Genomic DNA, 27,141 nt, shown 5'->3' with positions numbered 1-27,141 from the left:
TTATGTCTGGGCTGATCTAAAGTTTCCTCACATTAAAAATAATCTGTGAGTAAATGCCCACAATAAAAGACCAAGAATAGAGTAAGCACACAGGGGCTTGATTTAATAACAATACAGAAGGGAGCCCCTGGTACAGGCTTTTACATTTACTTTTCAACCAAGTGGCTTACTTAAACCACCCATCTAAGCTAGCAACTCTCTCCCCCTTTGCTCCTTCTTCAACTTGCTTTTCTTGGCAGCACATGACACTACTTAAACTTTTATTATATGGCAATATGCTTTTTTCTTAGGGATTGCTTCTAGGAGAGCAGGGACTTTGTTTTCATTCATTTAAGGAACGTTTTTTGAGCACACAGCAGGCCCTTTTCTTGGCATTGTGGATAAAGCAGCAAATGAAATAAGACTCACAGAACTTGGATTCTAGTGGGTAGAAAGTTCAAACCAGTAAATACAGGCTGTGTCACAAGAAGAAGATAAAGTGGGGAGAGAGGACAGAGGCTGCTGGGAGGCACAGGCAGCAGACTGCACAGTGGGCTGTGTGCCACTGTGAGGTCCCTGCCTTTGATTCCTGCAGAAGTGGAGGCCACGTCAGGTTCTGCAGTGACATGCCAGCTCCCAGCATGAGAGGATCACTCTAGCTGCTGTTTGCCAGGTTTTATGGGAAAGACTAGAAGTTTGGTTTCGTTGGGGTCAAGCCTGAGATGCCTGTAAGGACAGCTGCTGAAGCCAGAGTGCGGGGAGAGGTCTGGGCTGGAATCATGAATGTGAGCGTCACCAGCGTACAGAGGGATCTTGAAGTTACGGCAGTGAGTGAGCCTCCCAGGGAGTGAGAAGAGCTAGGCCAGAGTGGGCCCAAAGGCAGCGCCAGCGCAGGACCAGTGTCAGGCATACAGCAGGCACACAGTAGACATGGAATGCTCAACTAACCCCCCACATGGGCGGCATCACCTCCATTTTTACTAGAGAAGAAAGGTCCCTTAGCTTAGGCTGGAAATACACTTCAACCTTCCATTCACTATCAAAATCAGGCACAGATTCTCTGACACTGCCTTTTTTACTGTGGCTTGCTGAAACTCACACCCCGCATCCTGCTGATGGTGTGTGCTGTCCTGCTGCAGCCCAGTCCCCGTGTTGCTCCGCACAGGTGTCCAGGTGCATGAGGCGCAGACTGAAGGGGCAAGCGGGTACCTCCATCCCTAGAGGAAGGGATCACCTGGTGCAGCTGGCAGTGACCAACTACTTCAGTGCGTGTAGGGATCTGGACAGTACCTGCCCTGCCCCAGCCCCACTGGTTTCATTCCTGAAAGAGGTGGCTTTTATGAAAACCACATGAACAAACTATTGTTAAAAGCCTATGCAATGGGCTGCTCCCTCTCTCTGGGGGCAGCCATTTTCTCTTTCAGATAATTAAATCTCTTGCAAAAAAAAGCCTATGCAATGGGGTAAGCACTGTGCAAAGCATTAGGGCAAAAAATTAGGAGAGTCCAGTCATAGCCCCAAGGATGCCACCAGTGTAATGTGATGCTTAACCTTCCTTGAGCCATGGTCCCCTCTGGCAGTCTGTTAAAGAGTATGGATCTCCTCTGAGAATAATGTTTTAAATGAATAGGTTTACTAAAGAAAAACAATCATTCTGAAGTAGTTATTACAGTATTAATAAAATCCCACAATTTGTGATATAGTAGCAAATGTTCTTCATAGTGACACACTAATAATGAACCTAGTGGCAGGTCTAAGAACTGCTGACATTTTGAAGCAGCAATGAACATGACACAGGACTTAATATCCACAACAACTATAATATGATGCGAAAATGTCTATGATTTTCACTTGCAACAGAGTCACGGGTCTGTTCTTATTCTGGTTCGTTGCTTTATTTGCAATGGAAGGAAATGCTATCTGCAGCCAGACAGTAGTGAAAATAAAGATACATGTTTTCCAGGTCCAAATTCATGGGAGAGACCAGGGCCCCTGCTCACATGCACACAGAGGTTCATACAGGTAAGTGTGGGTGCGGGAATGAGGCCTGGAGGGGCTAGGACCTGCTTGTGAAGAAAGTGGGTGACCATGAACTGGGCTGTAGGAGCACCGTGAGCCTGGGAAAGGCTGGCAGTTCTCTGTGGGTATAAGATGAGGCCAGGGACGCAGAGCCACATCACGAAGCACCACATGCACTGTGCCATGATTTTTCAGTGGAGGATAAAAGAGGAGTGGAAAGATTTAAGGAGGATAGATTTTTAGTAGGATCAGATTTGTATTTCAGAAAGCTACTTTTAGCAGATACTGGTAGGGTGGATTCATCCAGGGATAAATCGGCAGCAGGGATCTCCACTGGAAAGATCCTGAAGTGGTGAGACCAAGAGATGAACACAGCTAAGTTACTGTGGTGGCAGAGGGGATAAAGAAGTGAAGGGTGTAGAATGTCTCCAGGAGGTGGAGTTAATATTGATTAGATAGCAGTAATTTCCGTTTAGATGGATTTACACAGCAGTAATAAGAGCCAGGAAGAACCTTTCGTGTCTGGAATAAAGGAGGACCATGCATGCCTGTTGGAGGAAAAAAAAATGGGAGGGAAGCTCTCTGCAGGGAGGAGGGAAATTATGAAGGAGAACAAGTTCATTTGTGTTAGAGATGCCTATAGTCGAACTGTCTAGTTAGGAAATGGAGTTGAAAATAGAGAGCTCTCTCTATTGGGATATTAAAATTTTTCTTACTGCTTTGTAAGAGCTCTCTATATAAACTCTTTCTCTGTCATATATGATGCAAATATTTTTGCCGGTGTATCAATCAATCACCAGAAAGTGGTGAGTTTCCTTTTGTGATTCTATCTTTGGCATCATGCTAAGAAAGATTTTTCCCACCTCCTACATTATATAAATACCCATCTAAAATTTCTCCTAGTGTTTTATGGTTTTGTTTTTTACATTTAAATATTTAAAACATCTACTTAAATTTTAAATATTAAGACATCTGTTGATTCTGTATGGGGTTCAGCTCTGTTATCTTTCACATAGTCAGCCAATTATTCTGCACTTACCAAAGACTTCATCCTTCTCTAAATTACTTAAACTCAAGCAATTTTTATAGATGACGTTTTCTTAAAAGTTTTCTCCCTTAATTTCAAAACCTTCAAAAATACAAAAAGCTACCAGGAGAAAAAAAACCAATCAACCATATGCTGATGCAGAGAATTAACCACTTAACGTAACTGGTCCTTTTTCCATTATCAATGACAATTTCTTGATTTCTAATTAAGTTCTGGGCTTCCCACGGAAAGTGGAACTATCTGGTAATCTTTATGTTCTGTAAATTGTACAGCTTTTGTAAGGGTAGAAAGATCACAGAAGTGCATCCAAGTGAAAATAGTCAAACTTAGAGAGATAAATGAAAAGGTAAAAATATATGCTGTTCAATAAAGTTTCAAGAATATGCTGTCTTTGTCCTCCAGGCTGTTTTGATAACATTCCAAACACTACATAATTTACATTTGTCCTTCTAACTCCTTCAGGGTTACCTTCAGGGACAGGAGAGGGCTCCCGTGAAGTCACTTGGGGGTTAATTCTCACTGATGTCGACTGCCCCGAGTCTTTGCCTGTTCATCAGAGCATTAAATCTGAAAGCTCAGGAGAGCAATGCAGTCAGCCGGCAAGAGTGATACTATAAAGTTCTGCATTAAAAATTCATCTTGCAGGCTTGCCTCCGAACCCAGCTCTGGCTGCAAGGAGAGGTGGCAGGGAAATATGAGACACCCCACTGTCTTTCTGGCAATTGGAGACATTCCTCAACAAACAGCACCTTAGGAAGAGAATGAGAAGGCAAACAAGCCGTGAAGAAAATCAATGAGTTCAATTATCCAGATCTCTCTGCTTTCCTCTAGGAAACTCTTCATTCTCAAGGCTGGTGCCAAAAAGTTTTCCTTTGACATCCCAGAACGGGAGCTCCAGACATCTTTGCTGGGACCCCGATGCCTGACACCTCTCTCGATTTGTTTTACACGAGCCCAGAGATCCTGATTCTCCAAGGATCTCCCTGACATGTGGCCAGGGGGCCCAAAAGCTGGATAACTTGTTCTCACTTCAGCAGATGGGTACCACACACACATAGCATTTAGGTTTCAGAAGACAGTTACTCTTTCGTTATTAACCTCTAGTGGTTAAGGGATTAACAGCTCTGCAATGGTTTGAACTTGGAACGCTTTGCCACGCTATTAGCAGCACCCAAATGGTAACTAGTTAAGATCATTAAATTCTGAGTCCCTTAGGACGACAATGGGACACAAAACAGTGCACTTCACTTCACCAGCAGCAGAGACACAGTGGGTCTTGCGACGCAGACAGACTGATTCTCAAAAGTTCAACTTGGAAGGTGATGGGATTCTGCAGGTTGGAAGAAACCCTACCCTGGTGAAAGTCAGCCAACATCTTTGAATGGGCCAGGTGGTATGCTATGGTGGCCCTGTGCGTTGAGGGTGTGTGCCGAGTCCTTTCTGTGGCATTACTTCACTCACTCTTTTGAGGAACCCAAGGCCCGAGTAGGGAAACTGAGTGCCTGTCCAAGGTTACTCCACTCTTGGGCCAGCAATCAAACCCTGTGGTGACCCTGAGCTTTAGACTCTTCCCCTGACGCTCACACTGCCCCCCAGGCCCTGCTGGGACAGAGGATCAGTGACCCCAGCTTCTAAGAAGCAAATGGGTGATAAAGTTCAAGAGGCCAAAAAATGGGCAGGCTCTTGGATCCTAGCCTTTTTCTAGTCCAATCCTCTTATTTTACTAACAGGGACACTGCTGCTGCCCCGGGTGGGGGTGGGGTGCTTTTCAAGGCCATATCAATGACAGAGCTGGGATGGGACCTAGGCCCTCCTGACTGCAGGCCTAGCACCTTCCACCGTCCACTGGCCTGAGGTGGCTGTGATGTCCACAAAGTCACCCAACAGCAGTCTGGGAATGGGGCTCTGTCCCAGAACTTCTGGGGGCCTTCGGAGAATTTTGGGGGTCCAAACACTTGCCTGTAGATGCCATGGGGCTGCCACCTAGAGATGCCACAGCTACTGCAGAGTATGAAGGCACAGAAGGAGCAAGGCTGACATTTCCTGGTTTAAACCTGGTGGACAATCACAGCAGAGTAATAAACCAGGCTCCCCGATATCAGGGAAATCAGCGGGGAGCTACCTCAGCATGTGCCTGATGGAATATTGTGCGGCATGCATTAGGTTTCTGCAGTCAATGATATGAAAGAATATTTATATGCAAAGGAAAAGAAACACCTAGAAATGAAAACAGTATATTGGTCTGATGCCATCTGTGCAAAATAGGAGAAAAATAAAGTACTGTACAGAAAAAGGACTTGAAGGAAGTAAGCCAAAATGTTAACAACAGTTACCTCTGGGTTGTGGGACGAGTGATGATTCCTTTAAAAAAATCTTTTAGAATTTTCTAAATTTTGTATAATAAACATGTGTGACTTCTGTAATTAAAAATAACAAATGTCTCATAAAAGGAGTTAGTCTTCATTGATTTGGGGGTATTCCGTGGGAAAGATGGTTCCTCACTTCTGCCAGCCTTCCTGCCTCCTTTCCCTTCTTAAGGCCCCTGACCGGTCTAGGCGTTCTCCTCTGCCACTTCAGAAGCACAGGAGAAAGTGTGCTGTGTCATGGTGACCTGTGTGGCCATGGCCCGCAGCAGCAGCCAGGGACTCCCCGCGGTGAGTCAGAAACGCACAGCTACGGAACGAGGCATTTCACTGGGGGAAGAAGGTGGTGTGCACCATCCAGGCTGGCATCCGCCACAATTCTTCCTTCCTGAAGCTCTTTAGAGGTTCAGATGGCTTCTGCTTTCTTTTTAGAGGTCCACAACTTCCTTAGCTTGCCCTTCTAGAGTTCTAGAGAGCCAACAACCTCACTGGTCAGGCTCCAGCCTCCCACTACTGAGACCCGCTGCCCCCACTGTATCCTCACAGTGAGGGCTCAGGCTGTTTCATTATGTCACCAGAAGTCCCACATGTGGATTATGAGCCAGCGACCATGCAAACACACGTGGTGTGCGGAGAGGAAGACAGGCCCTCCTCTGAGGAACTCAGCGGGCGCTGCCAATGCTGTGCAGCTGGCAGGAACGTACCCATCATCCTGCTTCACCCCACAGTCTGGGAAGCAGGAAGGCAGATGCACAGAGCCCACTTCACAGATCACTAGATGGACCATGACTGCCAGAGATCCATGTTTTCTCCAACAGTCCCCTTACCCATTTCCTTGAGCCCCAACCTGTGAGTTCCCCAAGATGTACCTCTGTAGCATATCAGGAAAACTTCAAGGGACTCTAAAAAACCAAGATTTTTAGAAAAGCATGCCAAACTCAGGTGACTGCCTACAAATAATGTTTTTCTTTACAATAGCCTCTCCAAGGATGCTGGGTGACCATGATTACTATCTCTGTATTCAAACATGTTTATACACATACATGTGAACAGGTAAGCTACATGTGTGTGAACGTGTACGTGTTTTCGTGCACAGAGCAGAGTGCAGGTGTCTGAGTATCACCTCCCGAAAGCCCTGCCCTCTTTGCTCTGCAGTTCTAGCACCTTCACACAGGCCTGAAGATCAGCTGCAGGAGGAGAAGATTGCTGGTTCTCACCAATGCCTTGTAAATGCCAGACCTGTCTGTGTCCATGGTACAAGTGAAGCATCCTGGGCACTCAGAGGAATTTCTATCTGGATTTGAAAATATAAAGGTACCCGCCTCCTTCCTGTGCTCCCGTGGACTGGGCAACACTCTAGATCAGGGCTGTACTGCTTAGAGAAGGCAAAAGAGCTGCAGTTGGTGCAAAAGCCAAGGAAGCCTACGCATGAATTTTAGGTGTAAAGCAAACACTTGTACAGAGATAGACAATCTTGAGAATTCTACACGTGCACAGTTAACCCCTTAAGATTATGGATAAGATAATGGAAAAAAAAGTCATCAGTTGGTCACTCCAAGTCTATTCCATTGTTTCTAAGGCTTAAGGGACAGCACCCTTGAAAACCATAAAAGTAGCTGCTTCTCTATTTTTACAGAAATTAATCTACCAGAATAACTACAACAACTGGTACTGGAAATTGATGATGCATTAGAAAGACAGGAAATGGGAAATTTTACATTCTTAAGGTACAGCAGAGATCCTCCATTCCAGGACACTGAACCTGGTCTTTTCCAGTCCAAACTGGGGAAGCAAAACCTGTCTAATATGATTATCACAATGTTTGATTCTCAGGCTTTATCAACTGGGCTCTACCTGGCCCAGTTTTCTGAGTCTTCCATGCAGAACTGTAAAAAATACACATAAAAAAGAAGTCAGTCTTCAGGGTGTGTGGGAGGGAGAGAAGGCCTGCAACCCCTCTCCCCAGCCTCACAAAGGCGACACTGCTCTCTGAGGAAGGTGGCTCCACAAAGTGACTCTGTGGGCCACCAGGGCAGTGTGTGGAGAGCAAGGGGTTTTGACACCAAAGGACTAGATTTGGGGTTTCACTATGTGTTTCTGGGACTGTCTTCTCATCTATGCAACAAGCACAGTAAATGTCCTCAACGGCTGTTGGGGAGAGTAAACAAGATGGCACGCAATAAACCACCACGAAACAGGCCCAGGCCATGTCTATGTCTGGAAGGTACCTGCCCCACTGCCGCTCACCTGCTCACTCTCTGCACTTTCCACCTGCAAGTCGTGTTGCTGGTTATCTTTTCAGATCACCTGTTAGGTCCTCTGTGCCTCCGCTGGTGGGGATTCCCTCTCTCCACAACGGAGGATATGGGATCCCCTAAACAATTTCAGTAGGCTAAGCTCACCTGGGCAAGTCTTCTGCTTGCTTGGAGCACACTGCATTTGCTGATGAAACACTAGTTATATACATGCTATAAAGAAAATACTCTAAAAGTAACCCAAGTGTGGTTCCTCATAAATGTCTCTTTTGATGTATTATATAAGTGTGTGCATATACAATGTAGGTCTTTTTAAAAAGTATGCAGGCAAGGAATACAACATGAGTAACCTTAAGAAATATGAATTTTACTGGCAGGAAAGGTTTGGGAGGTGCAAATTCTCCTAAGAATAAACATTAGCTATAAAACATGTAGTATTTCAGTGCATTTCAATATTTTCTTTCATCGGAGGCTCAGAGCCTCCACCCACAGGTTAAGAGGAATGTAATAAACTGACTGTATGTGTTACAACTGAAGCTCCTTCTACAACCACAGTTCTGAGGGACAGAGCACAGGGGTGGCCATAGACTTAAGCAAAAATGGGAATTCCTGCATGTTTCCCAGAATGCAAGTCTCCTGACTTGGGAGGGCGACATTGCCCCCGCAGTGGGCAGTAGCTACCCAGACCCAAGTACAAGCAAACAGCTGTGGAGGACAGGCGCAGGGACAAGGCAGGACGAGCTGTCCAGGCCTCTTTCTGGGGCCGGCTGCTGCGTGCCGAAAGAAGTCTGTTCACCTCCAAGGCCATCCTGCGGAATTGTTTAACTATTAAGATCCGCATCATTCTTCTTAGCTAGAATCTCCAAGTTAAAGTCAATCAAGGTGCTGAATCTCCATTTGCTAAGACAAGTGGTAAGATCTGTACACAGTGCAACCAACTGAGAAGGAGGTACTTTTTTAACTTAAAAAAAAAAAGAAACAGGCAGAGAAATAATTCATTTATTTAACCCAGAAACAGTTATAATCTGAAACTCTGCAATCCTCTTACACAACAACTGTTTTGGCAAAGCCCCCTATGTTCCAGCAAATATTAAGCTGCGCTCGCCGTTTGCCTAAGGAATCTGGCGTTAATAAACATGAAGAAGGGCACTGTCACCGCCCACTCTCAACGACAGGACAAGACAAAGACCAGCTGTACTCATCAATGGGTCCTTGTTCTGCACATAAAGGCTAATTACATTTTGCTTCAAGCCTACACATCGAAAACTTAACCGCTGCAGTCCCCATCATAGTCAGCCCATGCTGTCCCAACTGACACAGGGTGCTGACCGTACATGATAAACCTGGGGCTCGGAAGAGCTTCGGTGCCTTCGACCTACAGGCTTCCTTCCAAAATGGGGGTGAGGGATGGTCACCCCCAGTGACATCTACCAGCTACAGAGAGGCAGAGGCAACGTGTGCTTTTGAGATCTCATGGGGAGATGAAGCCAGTAAAGTCAACCTTCTCCAAGGCCTGCAGATTTCAGAAACTCACACCAAGTCCAACTGCCAGCATGCTGGGAAGAGCTTCTACTTGTTGACAGTAGAGTAGCTAATAGCTATGAGGGACAGCTGCCAGGGGCTGAGTGATAGCTGCCAAGGGCTGAGTGACAGCGATAGCCCATGGCAGCTGGGGTTGAGCACACACCTTCTCATTATTCTTCACAACCACCCAGGGGCTTGGCGACCATTACACCCATTGTACAGCTGGGGAAAGTGAGACATAGAGGCCAATGAGCCTATCCAAGGACATACAGAGTGAGCAGAGGACCCAGGCAGCCCAGTCCCAGGCCAGCTTCTCCAAAGCCATGCTTTCCTGTGCCTCCCAAGCCCCTTTGTACATTTTCTGTCAACAAAATTTAAGAGTCCCTCCTTTCAGAGAGGAAATAAATTGTTTTGAAATGTTTTAAGACCATTTGTGCAAAGATTTGCCCCTGGCAGGCTCATATTCATATGTATTAACGAAAAGATGTCCAGTCTAATAAAATATATGTAGGTGGGGCCTGAAGCAGATGGCACAGTGACAAACTTTTCCCAGAAAATAAAAGGGGAGAAGCATGCAGAGGGGGAGCTTCATATGGGAGCTCCAAGATTGAGGCAGCTGCCTCCGAAGTGAGAAGAAAGTAGCAATTATGATCTCGTCCATTCCCTGCATTTTTGGTGGATTACTTACTTTGGGAACCATGTACAGTAAGTATTTGGCCCTTGGCTGCCTTTTGTTAGCAGCCAGTCTGCTTCTGATTTGGGAAAGGCCCGATCCTGTCTGAGCCCACAGCCAGCCCCTCTGCGCTGCAGTGCCCACCTTGCCCCTGGCTGCCCACCTTTGGCATTTCTGGCTGGTCTTCCAGATCAGCTCGCCGGCCGTGTGTTTGCACGAGCTGCACCCCTTTGCCTCCAGCAACGCCTCACCTTAACTCATCTTTCAACCTCAAATCACATGTCACCACCTTCAGGAGGGTGTCCTTGACAATTCTTCCCTTCTGTTCCAGTGGGGTGGGGTCCTGGGCCTGAGATCTACCATTCCCAACCCCAACTCGCTCTCCCTTGGCTTTCCCTCTGCAGGCTGCCCTCTGGCTTCTGCTGGGTTTGGACATGGGGAGTCCTGGCAGGGGGTGGAGGAAGGAGGGCAAGACTTGGCTGGGGCTGTCCTGGGTCCCTCTCCACTCAAAGGGCCAAAGCTGCTCTCAAGGCGGGACAGCCGGCTGGTGCTCGCTCAGGAAGCCCCTTTCCCTCTTGGTTCCCTCCTCCCTCCCCAAGCCTTGGTACAGCCCTCTCCTGGTTATCCTCATTGGGAGAGTGCTGACGGTCTGTAGAGACCTGACGGCACAGGTGCTGTGCCAGCTAACGTCCCCTCTATCACAGCAGTGACCGCACTATTCTGCAACAGCCTTTTACCTCAGGATTTCCGGAGCCCAGCACAAGGCTGGGCACAAAAAAGGCCTCTCGGCATGTCTGCTGAGCTAAGGAGTGGACCTGTTATCTGAGTTGTGCCCATCTGAGTTCTGTCAGGCTTGTTCCCTCCTGGCACACTGGCACACCTCACTTCTGCTACCCACGCAGTACTCAGAAGACAGGAGAATTTTCTGCTGTGATCACAGGAGGTGACACACCCCAAGAGTGCCTGTGGCCCCCTCAGCAGTTTTTTACAACAGCCATGAGTCCTAAGGCAATGCATTTTTATGTGACAGAACAATCTACCCTCATACTTTTTGGTTATATTTTCCATTTACTGTACTTGGGTGAAAATGAGCAAGTAACATGCAGATTTTCATTTATTTGGATTTTGAAGAAAAAAAATCTTTTTTGGCTTTAAGGCAAGCCGATATGATGGGAAATAGTCTAGAAATGTTTCTCACGGAGCCCACGCCAATAATGGCCACTTGTCATCACATGCCAGTGGGGTCAGAGTTCAAGGAAAGGGCTAGGGTCAGGAGGACCAGCCTCTAGAGCTCCCCTGGGTGACCCTGCTGATTCAGGTGACCCAAGATTTAAAAGGACAGAGCTGGCTGCTTAGGGACAGCCCAGGATCAATGTGTCTATGAATAGTAAGTAGAAAAATACTTAAGACTGAAAATCATTCCCGTCATCTCAAGAGGCAACTCTGATCCCATCTTGCCAAGAGGAAGATCACCTGGGAGCAGGGCCCCTGCCAGGTGACCGGGCTGTCCTTTGTACCGTGGTTCCGGTTGAGAGAAGTCAAATACCCCCAGCATCAGCCTTGCCTGTGACAGGACCAGAGAGGGTGGGGATGGGGGTAAGATGTCCCTTCCTCTCTGTCTTGTTTCCCAGTTACTCCCTGGTAGCCACACTCCCTATCTAGAGAAGATGCAAACCTGGGAACGAGGAAAACTTAATTCCTTTCCAGCTGGCTGTTCTCTGTTGCACTGCTTCCTTAACCCCCAAAACAAACCAATTTACAAATTTTCCATGTGGCTTTTAAAAAACTCAGGAAGAAAGCAATACATTATGAATCTAAGCCAGGGACCAGTACTCAGCCATCATGAGACAAAGTGCATATTTTGCTGTCAATTCAATTCTGAAGTTTTGGGAGACCCTTTATGTCATCAGGTGGTTTCTCTTCCCCAGGTAGGGGATGAACCGTGACTAACAGCACCCCTCTAGTGTACATGGGGAGCAAGGCAGCAGACACCAGATTCTGAAAGCTGAGCTTTTATTACACCCTCAGAATGGTGGAAAAATGGTTTTGATTGAGAGCCACAGAGGAACTAGCTTTTGCACTGTGACCCAATAACTGTATGTTTGTAGTTTTAGATTTTATATGTATAATTAAAACAAGAGTCACAAAACAATATCTAACTTTACTATGTGGTGTGACATTTTTTTTCTATTATTTTCTTTTATATCCTATTTTATTACCCAATGAGCTGTTTGCCACTCACTAAACTGATTTTATGATTGTGACCCACAGTTTGAAAAACACTGGCTTAGAGAGGCTTAGAGGCTGGTTGCATAAAAGTTTTTTTTTTTGGTGGTGGGGTGCATAATGAAGCAAATTTTGGTCAATTGTATGTATAAAAGATGATCTGTATCTTTTAGAAAGAGGCGTTATTTAATAACAATAAAATAAATTAATGAAAACTAGTGAAATAATCAAATACATCACCACCAAAGTCACTATGAATTTTGTCAATAAGCAAAATGATGTGGATAAGAGTGAACACATCAAGAAATTAGCATGTCTACGGATCAAACTATCTGAGAAAAGAAATGCTACAAACAGAGCTATGTGTCAGATTAAAGATTATAATTTTTGAAAATTGAACCTACCAAGAAAAACAATGTACTTAGTAGAATGAAGTCCAGGCGGAAATAATAGAAATAACAGAAATAAAGATGAAGGGCTGGCAGAAAAGGGACTGCAGGCACAGACACTGAGAAGCATCAGTGTGACGTCTGAGTGGGTGAGGGACTCTCAGGCTGTGGTTTTGGGGACGGCAGAGACACCCACCTGCCAGCCCATGGACAGCTTTGCTCTGGCTTGGAGGAGTTAGTACCAGAGCCTCCAGTTTTCAGAGTGAAATTTTAACAGTTACCACACCTTGGAACCAGCTCATGCTGTACCGCCTCAAGTTCCCTTCCGGCAAACTGAGGGAAGAGGGTAAAATGACCTGGTGATTTCCCCGGGGATCAGATATGCCAACAGGTCAGCGAGAGTCCCTGAGACTGAATTGGATGTTTTACTCTTTGTGCAGAAGTTCTGCGCTCATGATCAAAATGGGTGCTGACCACCAGGCTTGGGGAGGTGGGCTCTCAAGGTCCTGAGCTGCTAAACAGTCCAGAACAATGGCCAACAGCCCATCCCCCATGTGCCCTGAGAGCAGCTGGCCCAGCCAAGGGTGAATGTGACAGGACAGAGGGATGCCCCATATGGAGCAGAGCCTAGGAGGCAGGTGGTGATAATCAGAGGTACCCCAACTCACTGATGCCCACTGAGGCAACCTGTGAGCCCCACAGGAGACTTGCTGGAGTAGAGCTTCCTGAGAGGGTGGAGGTGGGTCATGGGTTTCTGAGGGAGATGCGAGGAGCCTCCCAGAACAGGAAAAGGGTGTTCAAACTCTAGCCTGGTATTGCCTGTCTGGACGTCAGCAGAGGAGGCCATGGCTAGGCTGTGTTGCTTCTTTATCTTTCTTGATTTATGTCAGTATTATTTCTCCTTTCCTGGTGTTGTGCACAGAGGGTGGGCTGTGGCAGATCATCGATTTCCTTCTGACAAGAGCCTTGTGTGATATACCAGCCCAAATATGTACACTCCCTCCATGTAGGCGTCCACACAGGGAAACCCAGCACTGTGAGCTGTGACCTGAACTAACACCCCTGTGTGGAAGCAGACGCCCTGGACCCAGGTAAAAGGTGACGCAATTTGCACAGCCCAAAACATCAAAACATCACACACATCCCATCTCCTAAAAGCTAACTTCTCCAAGCTCTCTTAGAAAAAGGCACAGTGTTGATCAGGCTTCCGAATAATTAAGGAAAAAAGTTTCAGCTGGAAGGATTGCTCTGTGAGCACCCAAGATTCCTGTCACATCTGGGGCATTAAACTGATGTGAGCAACTTATGGGAATGACACTGTATTCCTTATAGCAGCTCAGAGGCCAAGCCCTTTCTAACTCCCGAGTGACTCTGAAAAGCTGACAGGAGGGCAAGGCAGTGGAAATCTTTTGTGGATTAGCAAAGTCAGGTGAGACCTGACCGACCACATGCGGCTGGAGGAAGCCAGCCAGAGACTTACTTGGCAGTAATTTCTTCATCATATTTGGTTTTCAGGTCAAATAATTCTGTCTGAGTTTTTTCCAGGGCTGAAAGACAAAGGACAGAAAACCAAAATGTAAGATCCTAATTGTTCAAATCAAATTAAAAATATAAAAGCATCATGCAATATGTTCTCATTTCAAAGGAGTCAGAGGTTATATAAGTGCACAGAAGGGAGCAGAAAATCCTCATTCCCTTCCACCTCCCTTCATCCCGTGCACCTTCTCAGAGGCAACCATGTTATTATGTTATTAGTTTAGTGGGTAGATTTCCTTCTTTTAATTATATTTAAAAAATCATTTAAATAGTTTAATTATTAATCTATACATCAGATGGTTAAATTCATTTAAATAATTGGATACACTGAACATTAGAATCCAATAATTAAAAAGGTTTTGAAAATATACTTAAAAATATTTCCAGACAAAATTGCATGTCATATACATTTTTTCACCCCTCCATAAATAAGATGACAGAAGTATTTCCCTGAGACTTTTCCCTTAACAGACTGCATAGGAATCTCTCATGTCAGGACACAGACAGCCACAATAACAATTAGCTCTTGTATAGAGCTTGCCACATGCCAGGCACCTCAGGACACCTATAAGTGAAGATGCTGGGGAAGGAGCTTAGACATCCCAACTTTAGATGAACACCACCCAGCTGGTCTCCCAGGGGGACAATTTACATTCCCATCAATACTATGAGCATTGACTATTTTTCTATATGGTCACCAACATCCGATATTATCAATTAAAAAAAATTCTTGACAGTCTGACAGGCAAAACAATCTTACTGATTTAATTAGCATGGCCCTGACTTGCTAGAATTGTTAATGTTTCTTCAGATGCAAATGGCCATGTGCATTTCTTTTGCTAGCTGCTCCCATCTTTAGCCCACCATTCTACTGGACTCTTTATGTTTATTGATTTGAAGGCAGTCTGTATTTTTTGGGGTATTATTCATTTGTCTGTAAATTTTTTGTGATTACTTTCTCTCACTCTGTCATCTGTGTTTTAATTTGGATTATGATGTCTTCTAATGTGTTTCCCCACATTTAAATGAAACATATCGTGCTATTTCCCCTTTGGAACAAAAAGAAAAAGAAAAAGGAAAAAGAAGCTTAGAGGAGCAGTAAAAGCTTTAGCATAACCTTATTTGGTGTCTTTAAAAGTATTACAGGCTGCTCTTACTGTTCTTCACTTCACTCAGGGTTGAAATTAGGTTGTGTTTTTGCCCCCTGGTATTGCTCCCAATGAAATGTCAGTCCTTGACAGTTTGGTGACTTAGACATGTTTGTTGGAAAAAGAACAGGAAGAAAGGATGACTTGCGGAAGGGATGAAAATGGAATTCGGATCCTCCCACCTCGGCATTAACACTCAATGTGGGTGACTAATGAAGTCAAGGTAGAGAAGCTGGGGGTGTTCTGGAGAGCGTGGGCTCACTTCACTCCTCCAGGCTCCAGGTGGGGCAGCCGGTGTCAGAGGGGACCTGGAGGGCCCGGGAGGATCGCCCAAGCTCCCCAGTTTGAGTCTTCCCTGCGTGAACTCGACTAGGATGAAGAACATCACACCTGTTTGCAGACTTTGAACCTTATGTTCCGCTTCCTCCAGCTTTGAGGTGGTAGACATTTGTGTCTCTTGCAGCTTTCTGAAAAGAAAGAGAACAAAACCCAATTGGTCATCCTGTTTACGAACTTAAACGTCTTACGTACTTCAAGCTTGACAGCCAGCTATCCTCCTGTGACATGTGTAGCTGGCAATGGGCACACCATCCATGACCAGTCAAGAGTGCCATGAGTCGAGGGGAGCCTGCTTCCTGAACTTCATACCCTAGCTCTGTGCCCACATGTGACATAATGGAAAATGTGCACCCTGCAGGACTTGCTTGATGTGTAGTAACTGATGTATAAGGTTATCCTAAATACAACTTGTTCTTGAAATGCCAGATATAAAAAAAAAAAATCATCATCACGCACTCATTGTTTTTTGAAGTTAGTCCAAGAAGAATGATACATTTACATTTTGCTGACACAATGAAGGAATTTGTTGGAATAAAGGATGTACTAAAAAGATGTGACAGCTGTTCCATTTCTGTTATAATGGAATGCAAATGCCATGGCAATACCTAATGGGGAAATGCTGAATGTTTCAGGCTACATTCCACATATTTGTATTTCCCATGATCTCCAAATGAATTCCCTGGTCAATAAATAGCATTCCTCCCTCCTAATCTGCAAAAAGTCTCTAAAAATAAATTTATTATTTTTACATCATATGAACATTAACACATGCTCCCATAATAAAAAATCTGGGAATACAGGGAAGTAGAAATGACACAGTAAAAAAAAAAAAAAAAATCACCCAAATTTCCAGCACCTATGGAAAAAGGATGGCTCACATTTTCACATATTCCAATTATAAAACTAATACATCGTCTGAGTTAAAAAAAAAAAGAAAAACAACTCACAAAACTACAAGCACTGAGAAGATAAAATGTCCTTTCCCTTTCTTGGCTCTATTTCTACTCCTTAGAGCTCTGTAGCCTTCTAAGATTTTTCTATATGAATGGAAATATAGTATAGTATATAATCTACTGTAGTGTAATATAAACACATCATATACTATAGTGTAATATACACTCCCTGCCCTTTTCCTTTAGCACGAAAGGGATCCCAGCACACATGGAGTTCTGCAGCTTGCTTTGTGACTTACATTTTGGAAATATTCTATTCCAGCATATATAGTTCTTCCTCGTTCTTATTAAAAAATTAATGTAACCAAGCCTCTGTGAATATTTGGATTGTTTACTGTTTCTTCTTACTAAACAATTCTGCAGTGATCACTGTGTAGATATTGTTGCATAATTCTGAGCATGAATCTGTTGGATAAAATTCTAACAGAGGAATCATCATGGTCAAAGGGTATGAGCAATTTTTTTTGTTTTGTTTTGATAGATATTGAGAAACCTCCTGACACAAAAAGCCCTCACCAATTTAAACTCTTGCCAACAATATGTGAGAGTCTGTCTTCCTGTGCCAACACTGGATAAAATTAAACTTAATTTTCCTGCTGAGTAAAGCTGAGCATTGCTCTTTGCATGAACTGTCTGTATATCTCCTTTACCCATTTTTTTTAGCGCTGATTTTTTATCAATTTGTAACAGCTCTTTGTATATAAAGAAAACTAGCCCCTTATGTAGTGCAAATATTTCTTCTCAGTTTTTTCTGATGCTTTAAAAATGTTGGTTATTCTTATTTGTTTTTAAAAAATGTTTTAGATTTCAGGTATTCATATTCATGTGATTTTTATTTTTGCTTAGAAAGACCTCCCCACTCCAAAATATTAAAAACAAAATTATCTGCCCAAGTTTTCTTCCAGTATGTACATGATATAATTATTCACATTTCAAAGCTAGAGCTATTTCAATTTTTGGTATGGAGAGCAAGGTAAAGATCTAGCTTAACCTCCATCCATAGTGGTCAGTCACTCACATCTCTTAATATGTTATTTTACCTAATTTGAAAATTTGAAAATAATTCAACTTTATAATATAAATTCCCATATGAATTTTCCATACTTTCTAATGCACGTGTTTACTCCATGCAGATGTAATCACACTAAAATTTTGTGTCACGCATTTTTCAATTTGTATTATGCTGGACACATTTCTGGGTAATTGTGATTTCTATATTATTATCATTTTAATGCTCTAGTCAGAGATAGCCCATCTTTTCTCATTGGCAGGGCATGTTAATTGCTTGTATTCCCCCACCCATGCGGGAAGTCTCCATGGTAAGAAATATCTCTGGGCATAAAGTGCTTTCCTAGGAGGCACATTTAGGACCATTCTTATTTGCCGGGTCAAGAGTGTGTCTGTCTTGCAGAGCCCTGACTCTCTGTCTGGCTCACTTCTTCGCTTGGGGCTGGGCCTGGCCTCGCCGTCCCAGAGGCATGGGTACACTGTCCCTGTGTATGGCTGGGTTTGCCCCTGAGGGACTGGCCTTGGTCCTGCAGGGAGGACTCTGGGAGACCATGTCTGAGCACAGAGGGAGGCCAGGGCTGCAGTGGTGGGATGGGCTCCAGTTCCACATCTGGGTGACTAGCTGGGACAGTGAGGGCAGGTCCCTAACCTGAGGCCCAGTTTCTCCATCTGTGAAATGAGACTCCACTCTGCAGGTCTGCCCTGGGCACTCAGTGAGACCACATCCCAAGGAGGCCTGGCAAATGCAGGGTAGGCACTGGGTGAGTGGAGTGGGTAGTCTCTCTTTCTAAATGAAGCCTCAGAGTACCCCCCGAGAGGCCCTGGTGAGGCCCCAGATGTTCATGGAGCCCGCCTGACAGAAGTGTGAGTACCTGGCTTTTAAGTCATGGAAACAACCTGACAGAACCCCATGCCATTATCAGGTCTGGCTGCTGGCTGCCATACATTTAGTGCCTCTTGTTAATGGATTGGCACATCACTTCATGATAGGGTTAAAATTCTAAATCTTCACTTCACCAGAGCTCTAAGAAAACCAGCTATGAAATTTGACTTGGTAACTAGTCCTTACAATTATGATAAGAAATCTTGCACTGAATTATCACACTAGTGAAAAACCAACTCATTATTTGTAGGAAAGCTTTGGGTGAGGTAGGCCATCAGAAATCTAACATGCTCAGCAGCTAGGTGGTGCATTAATATACCTGACTGACATAAGAAGTACTAGTGAGGTAAAGAAAAGAGGCAAAATAACAAATTAAAGAACTCCATAAGATATAGTGTGCATACATGTGTACAATGGTAAATATAAAAATTCCCGTAAGAAGGTAGCAGGCATTCAGCACATCCCCAGAAAGGACATGCAATGGGAGATAGTCTTCCTATCTCATCTCAGGTACAGCTGCCACGTGCTAACCACACATACCTTGTGCTGAACCACTGGCCCTGCAGGGCCCTAAGAAGACTCTCTGGCTCTCTGTCTACCTGACACCACCCACCAGTGGGACAGACAGACACATATCATTCAAGGGAATCTCATATATGATGAATAAGGGACAACTTTGTTTTTCAAATGATATTTTGCCTAGAGCCCCTAGGATTTTGATTTATAGACTGGACTTTTTTCACAGGTACATTTTAAAACCTGTCTTGTAATGTGAAGTGTAGAGGTAAAACACTGTGTCAGTAAGTGCTGAGCCCCACACATGCTCACCTTTCCTTTTCTGCAAAATCATTTTGTAACTTTTGTTCTTTTTCGAGAGCTATAGTCTCAGCTTGATTCTTCAGCGTCTGTTCATATTCTCGGATTTTCTCTTTAAGTGCTTTTATCGTAACCTCTGCAGAAAGAAAAAAAACTACAATAAGAGAGGCACAATTCCATCTGGCTACACATACAGGCTTCTGTAACCTGGCAGGAGCGGTGTGCTTTAAACTTTAGCTCCTCAACTCTGACACAAAATCAATGGTTACGAGTCCCTTTGGAGACCTTTTACTCCCTAAATGTTAAATTGAACTTTAAACGTTTAGGTTAAGGAGGATCAATGGATTTTGCTGGGAAGAAGAGATATGGTTTCTCTAACACAACTTAAAAAAAGGGGGGGAAATCAATGGTAACATATAATATCATCTTATTGATGAGTTTTAAATTAGTCCTCTTTTAAGGGAAGGTTAGTAATATTTCAGTGCAGGTTTAAGTACTTTCTTACGAAGAAAACAGCTCATAATGTGTGCATATTTTGGAAGACACTGTCTTAGCCAGAGTCAGGTAAGTCTAGAGACATCCTGGCCACAGTTGCAGTTTTGCAGTTTCATAAGTGATGAAACATGCAGTGTGCTGAGTGGACACCATGCACCCCCTTGGTTGGAAGGGACCCATCCTGGAGCTGGGGTGCCGAGAGCACCCTCCACCCGGGCCAGAGTCTGGTGGAGCAGAACTGTGTGTGCAGAGCAGATGATGCAGGGCCTGGGGGAGCCGCACCTCAGGGAGGGTGAGTCCTGTGGGGGTGGGCAGCAGTGCTGGGGTATGAAGCAGCCTTGCAGTGCCCAGAGCTCAGGACACAGGGCCCCTTAGGGTGCTGGCTGTCCCTGGAGTGCCTAGGCCCCACCACGTTTCCAGCCTTTGCTCCAATAACCCAAAGTGGCAATATACCACAGCAGCTGGAATGAACTACTCGGCCCCATACCTGGCCGTTCCACATGCTCCCTCCCACGGACACCTCCACAGCACTCTGCAGGCTGGATGGTTCCCGGCAGGGCACCATGGTCCCAGCTCCAAGGAGGATGGCGTCCTTGGGGAGCCAGGCTGCTGCGCACAGATCCCGCTTGTGGAAGGCAAGGCTAAGCCTCTTTGTGGTCTGGGCACAGGTAGGGGCTCAGGAAAGGACTGAGGCCTGAATGAAGGAGCCAGGCTAGGCTAACCGGAAGGTGGCCCACACAGAGCTGTGACAATGGGCTCCAGGCTCATGGGATAATGCCACCTGCCAGGTGTTGCCCAAGTCAGCTCGGACTGGGGGCCCCTGTGCCCTCGGATGCAGCTCACACCCACTTTTCCTCCCTGAGCTGCAGACACACTGGCCAAGGCAGGAACACATCAAGCAGGCATTTGGCACCCACACAGCTCAGCAGGTAAAAGCCAGAGGCTCTTCTGTTAAGAAACTGATCCTTTTCCTGAGGTGGAACCCAGAGGGCTCTCCTTGGAGGGAGAGAGGGAATGAAAACCAATGACCCTGTTAAGGCTCCAGAAGGAAGAATGGGCAGCTTGCCGCCTTTAGGGCTGGTTGTCTGGGGCCTGAAAGAAACGCCCTGTGAGCATAATGGCTAGTGACACTGTTCCTGTCAGGCCACACTGATGGGGCCAACAGCTGGGCAGGCGTGGACATGTCAACTCTGAAAGTGCATGCATTTCCTTTGAAGTTGATGGTCTACATGACAGGGTAAACACTGAGCATTTTTTCTTTTAACAATTGGTTGGAAACATCTGGATGGGCCCAGGACCCCAGTGCCCATCCCAGTGGGGTTTCTCAGTGCAACAGATCTATGCTCCTGCCAGGGGTGCTGGGGCACTAGCTGGGGGCTCTCACTGTCTGATGAAGGCTCTTTGAGATACCAGCTGAGTTGGAGCCAGGGTGACTCATAAAGGAGCCTGTGGTGGTCCTGTGGCGCCCAGGCCTGAGTCTGGGACACAATCTCAGGCATGTCCCAGCAGGATCATGGGGGCAGATGAGGAGGAAGATCGGCATGGCAGAAAGACATGGAAGTGCTCTGCTCCAACCAGCTTGCCTGAGGCCCTGATTTACTCCTCTTTATGCGGGTGGGGAACTGTAGCATATGATCAAGAAATCCCTTTCCTACTCTTTTATCAGTCTACACTATGGCCATGATGACTAACACAAGGGATGTACATTTAACCCTTCCAAATTAAAACAATTTTTATACTGGTAAGGAAAGAGAGGAAACTGCCATTTTTTTCTGGAGGTTGGGAATCAATAAGATAAAGAAAGCTGGTATTTCTGGAAAAAAATAGCAGAGCCCAATAAGAGCAGCTGGTATTTAGTGAGTGTCTGGAAAAGCACTAAATGCCTCACTGGTATCTTATTTAATCCCACAATAATCCTATGCAGTTAGTATGAGACTCTCCCCACCCAAGAAAATGAGGCTTTTAACCAAGTGAGATCACTTGCTCAAGGTTGCACAGCTGAGTGGCAACAAAGAGACTCAAACCAGGTCTGTCTGCCTCTGAAGCCTTTGTTCTTGTCTTGGACTCGATATTTCATGTAAAAACACCATCAGGTGAGGTTCTGGGGAGGAGAATGTCCCATACTTGGTTATGCTTTCATGTTGGGCAGCCGGCCAGCCACAGGGGTGCCGACACGTCAGGGGGAAGCACAAGAAGACCCTGCAAAGCCCACAGGCACCTGCACATTCTCCAGCAAAACAAAATGAAACTAATGAAAAAAGAGTGGACTGGTCCAGAGGTCACTGCAAGGAAAAAAAAAGTACACCCCTTTTGAGTAGCAGGGAAATAATGCAGGAATGTGCATATTTACAGGTTATTTGTCACCTGTGTGCTGGGGTGAAGACAAGAGCTGGTACTGTGGAAGGTGGCGCCTTCTCTCCCAACATCTCACTTTCACGCAGGAAAAAGCTGTCCCTCCAAGTCCCAAAGGCTCACTGTTCCCTGTGGAGCCAGACCCAGGTGGGGTCCCCGCTGGTCCCATGCCCCCTGCCGAGATGGGAGCCCTCAGGATTGCTGCCCTCACCACCCAGGCCTGTACCTTCCGGCTTCTCATCAGTCTCTTCCCAGATCCTTTCCTGCAAGTCTGTCTCTGATGCTCTCAAAGCCAAAGGATGCTTTATAAATCTTCATCAGGTAACTCTTGATCCAGCCCTTGGAGCGTATTAACTAGAAGGCCACTCGGGGGAAGTGGCCTGCCTCCTTTCTGTCTCCTTCCTCTCACACACCCATCCTCCCAAAAAACCAAACGGGCCAGGTTTTCTTCAGGGTTGGCTGAAGAGCCTGCAGCAGCGGTCAGAGCGGGCTGGGATTATCCTTCACGGCTGGGAAGCCACCAGGCTCCTGGAATCTGAACACATCTGGATCTTAGGTGTACGAGAGCTTCCTTTGTTCTTCCCCAACTGGAAAAGCCAGGCAACCTTTGCCCTTTCTGTCTTATTGTCGGCTTGACAGCCACACCAAGAGGTTGTTTTCTTTCATTAAATTCATAATGACCAGGTGACACGGACAAGGAAACAGTAATGTTTAAGCCTGCAGACTTGAGGGATGTGCCTAAAGCCTTCATGTACTGGCAGCAATTATTATGTGACTTACTGTATGTGGCCCTTTGATCGTAAGCTGGCTCTGTGACAGGTGCTGCCTGTAGGCAGCCCATCAGTTTTTCAAAAGGCAGATCCTATCACATGATGATACAGGAAGAATTTTAAAAGAACCCCGATTGTTCCCATCTCAGGGCAATAAAATCGTATGTAGTTATGTGCGAGGAAAAGTTTTACTTCTGAACAGCTAAGCATTATTATTACCTCTTTTTAATGACTCTGATTTTCACTCCACCCTGACTTTATGACGTGTATTACAATTAGAGCTAGTCCCGACAGTCTGGGGAAGGCAATTCTAAAAAGAAACACAGAAAAAGAAAAGGAAAAAAAAATAGCAAAGCACGCATCTTCCACCAACCTTGATTTTTCACTTCGGCAAATTCCTTGTTGTATTCTTCAAGAGTTTCCCTAAGTTTCTGGTTCTCCGTTTCAATGTCGTGCAGCCGCTGTACTTTCAGCTGGAGCTGCTGCCCGAGATCCAGAGCCGATACAGGATCTGCAAGAGGAAAACACACATCACCCCACTCTGGACATAGACAGCCACCTTACGGTCACACGGGACTCGGAACAGATCTCCTGGGAAGTCGGCCTCCAGCTGGCTCCCCAGGGCCTGCCACCACTTGCCAGAAGCTGGGGCACCTGTGGCCTCACTGCCCCCACAGAGAGCCCAGGAACCCCATGGTGGGCTGGATGGGGTGCTTCTCTGCAGCCTATGGAGGATGTGTGTGCAGACCCACCCCTGGGTCTTCAGTGTAGGAAAACAGTGGGAATGGGGTCACTGGGATTTGCCCACTGCTCTGAAATGCTGGGACACTTGAGTGACCGCTTATTCCTTCATCTGATGGGTAGGAAGACAGACGCATGGGGTGGCGGCAAGGGGAGGTGCCCTGGGACCACCAGCTACGCACCCAGGGCCACACATGGAGGGTGGAGTGTGTGCGGGAAGGAATCACAAGGCTCAAGTTTTCAATAATTCTCACGAAGTTGGAAATAACACCTAGTATTCTGAGTGTCTCACTGCCACAAAACACTTCTTTGGATATTTTCCCATTTGAGGCTCACAAGAATTCCGGGAAAGGGATGTGAAATACACACTATGTTCCTTTCACACACGTGGAAAACGCAAGCCAGGGAAGCACAGAGATTTGCCCAAGGTTTCCTGGCTAGTTAGCAGGCAGAGAAAATAGAGACTCAAGTCTGTTAACTCCAAGTGACTGTTCTTCCAGCATGGAAGATCCTCTGACAGAACAGGGAAAATAACCCTGGGCTTTATAGGAGGCCCCCTTATTTAGGATGGGATCACTTTCCACCACAGTTCTCTCCTAATGAAGGACGGTCTCTAGAGAGAGTCGGAGCTTAGCTGCTGGTGATCTGAAGACTGGAGAACCCTAGGTTTCTCCCTCAGCTGCTTCTGGATCTCCCCACCGGCACAGCTAGTGACCCATCCTAGGCCAGCCAGCCTGGAGGCCAGTGCATGCTCCTGATTATAGTACAAGAGGAGGAGATGGCATCTGGACCAGTTATGTGAGGTTTGGTGGCCAATTCAGTGTATTACCTTCATTCCCTCAGAATTACTTATGAAAAACTGAATTTTAACCCAAAATTAGAGATTGCAGACACAGAATTTATGGTGCTGACTCCTGCTGGGCCTTTTACTTTACCATTAATTCAGCACAAAATGGAGAGACATTAAATGTTCTTCTGGCGTCAATTTGATCTGTTTTTCCTTCTGCTGCCTAGAAGGCATGTAGGACCTACCTGCTGGGCACCAGTGGTGCCCTCCGCTAGAATGCTCAGGCTCTGTCAGAGTAGAATACTCAGATTTGCCAGGCTTAGAAAAGATTATTGAGGATATTTCTGGTATGGACGCCAGCATCATTTGTGAGATGGCTGCAAAGATTTAGTAGTCTCCGGTTAAGGAATGCTAAACACCAAGCATAGTGGATCAACAATGGTATATATTCAAGAGCTCACTTAATTTTCAAATTCCAGAGTCATTAATTTTTCAGACCACCCTTGGTTCCTGGAAAGGAAGGCTGGATCTACCATGCCTCAGTCAGCGGGCTCAGCAGGAGCCAGGAACTCTCTGAGATGCCAGTGTCTGTGTAGAGTTTACAGAAGGCAGGTCCTGGGGTATGTTCCGCACAACGGCAGGCCTGCGCGTGGAACTTTAGCCCAACACTCTGTCACATGGAAGCCCTGGCTGCTGGGCACTGGTTCAGTGTGTATATACAGTTCATGACTACATCACTTTCTCATTTGTGGCTTTTCGTTATTTTCATCAGCATTAAAATATTTATATTAAATTAGATTTCAAGAGCTATTTTGGGGAGATGGCTCCCTGTAAGTAGGAGTAGTAATAACAGTGAAGACGGAATTACTCAGAACATTCCAGGTACAGTTTTTTTGTTTTTAAATTTCAGTATCTGTCCAGATACCCTCCTGTCTTCCCCACCCTGCTTCTTTCATTCCTCCCCCATGGCCTCATGCTGGGTGAATGGCCTGAAGGAAATAAGCAATATGCCCATGATCCCGTTCTCACAGAACTTCAATTTGAACTTGGTACAGAGGTCAGGGAAGGGTTGAGGAGAAGGAGAATCTCAACACATGTATAAAATTCTATTACTGTTTGCTCACATAGCATCCCGGCACAATTCGCCAGTACAAATTATACTTCTAAAGAGCTAAGCTAATATGCTGCCCTCCATCCTGAAAACTTCTTTTGACAACTTTTCCAGTCCATTCCTTTTAAAAGGCCAGGACCTACCGTATCTGCCTTAAATAAAAAATAGCTTCGCCCATTGGATTCAGCAAGGAATTCAGTGACATATAAAAATAACATGCACATTATCAAATGAATGGTAACTAGACCTTTAGACAAATTTCCAAAGCATTATATTGTAAATAAAAATTCTGGCAATCTCATAATTATTCATTAAGCATGTATATTTAATTTAACACTATTAAAAGTTAATGTCTAAGCAGCAAAACTGGTCCCAGAATAAAGAATGAACTGAATGTTCAAACATCTCTATGCATTAAACTTCAAACTTTACTACAGTACAGTTGAATGACTAAACGCCTACAGCATTTGAATATTGTTTTGGATTATGTAAAAGGCATTGCTAAAGTACCTCTTAGGCTTAATTTTTATTACTTGTATTAAAGGAACAGCTAATTACCACATGACAATATAATGACTCTAGCATGTTTGGGCTAGAGACCAAAACAATGAATTTCGGCGAGCCAAACCCCAATCTGCTTGTTAATCCAGGGGAAATCATAGCTTTTTGTTTTGTTAATGATTTCCAATGCCATTTAAACCCTACACCAAGTATTGTTAGGTCTTATTCTGAACGTCACAGGCCTCCAATCCCAGTAGCTCAATTAGGAAATTGTCTGGGGGAGGCAAAAGCACACACCCAAATGTGGAACAGGAACGCACAAAATGCTGCAACCGTCTTCCCTGCCTCCACTGATGCAACATGCGTTATTGCCGGTTCCATCCACTCAACACGACAAACTTGCAAAGTGTTTTACACTCTCTGAGGCATTATATAGCTCATTATGCAACAGAGGAATCAAAGAACATAACTGTAACAAACAATACCATCGCCTGTATTTACTTAGCACTTTCTCCTAAGAACATGTAACATTGTCTCAGTAATTCCAGCCATCACAGGCAGAGGTCGGGGGAGGGGGTGCCGGCACCTCACCCAGGAATGGGAGGACAGAAGTTGGCCAGGCACACAGGTATGAAAAATTCTAATTAAGATTTCTGTTTCCTGAACCAGCAGCCAACTAAATTACACAGTTTCTTCAAATACTAATTTAACAACTATTTCCTAAGCATCTTTCTGCTGTGGGCAATGCGTGGGTGAAGCATTGGGATGGACATTCAGCAGAGTTGGCCGGGACCAGCCTTACAGTAGAGATTCATAAATAACAAAGGTGAAGTGAAGCAAGAGGGCATGCTGAAGATCAGGGGACTGGAACACCCCTTCCAGGAGGAGGAACTAGCAAGAGTAGGTCTTTTTTTAGAAGAGGAAACAGGTTAGACCCGTGGGGACCATGAGGCAGTCAATCTGTGTGGAAGACGCAGTATGTAGGGGAGCAGGGACATGCCTGGCGTGGCCAAAGGGGCAGTTCAGCCTGGCTGTTGGAGCCTGTGCACATACTTGAGAACCTCTGGACTGGTCTAGGTGCTGGGGGGACATGCTGGGAGGCAAGACAAAATCCTTGCTTCTGACATCCTACTGAAGTGAGGGAGACAAAACAAAAAGCAAAATGAAGACTTTCCAGTACTGCCATGTGGAGAAGAGGGGAAACACGGTGTGCAGAGTGGGGACT

The 27,141-nt window shown here is 45.4% G+C and overlaps 1 protein-coding gene across 14 annotated transcripts in view; it reads right to left on the bottom strand.

Annotated features, from left to right (window-relative positions):
• CUX1 (cut like homeobox 1) overlaps positions 1 to 27,141 on the bottom strand; it is a 370,873-nt gene that overhangs the window by 121,755 nt on the left and 221,977 nt on the right. For all 14 annotated transcript variants that reach the window (XM_073215149.1, XM_073215150.1, XM_036998750.2 and 11 more), the window contains exons 5-8: positions 23,150 to 23,287; positions 19,172 to 19,295; positions 15,551 to 15,627; positions 13,957 to 14,023 (exon numbers count right to left, since the gene is read on the bottom strand). In XM_073215149.1, coding sequence (XP_073071250.1) covers positions 13,957 to 14,023; positions 15,551 to 15,627; positions 19,172 to 19,295; positions 23,150 to 23,287 — 406 coding nt within the window. The remainder of the gene's footprint in view (positions 1 to 13,956; positions 14,024 to 15,550; positions 15,628 to 19,171; positions 19,296 to 23,149; positions 23,288 to 27,141) is intronic.

This window comes from Manis javanica, chromosome 10, assembly GCF_040802235.1.
Source record: "Manis javanica isolate MJ-LG chromosome 10, MJ_LKY, whole genome shotgun sequence".
In the NCBI taxonomy this organism is placed as follows: Eukaryota; Metazoa; Chordata; class Mammalia; order Pholidota; family Manidae; genus Manis; species Manis javanica.
Note: the sequence above shows the minus strand (reverse complement) of the source record. Positions and strands in the feature narration are given on the sequence as shown.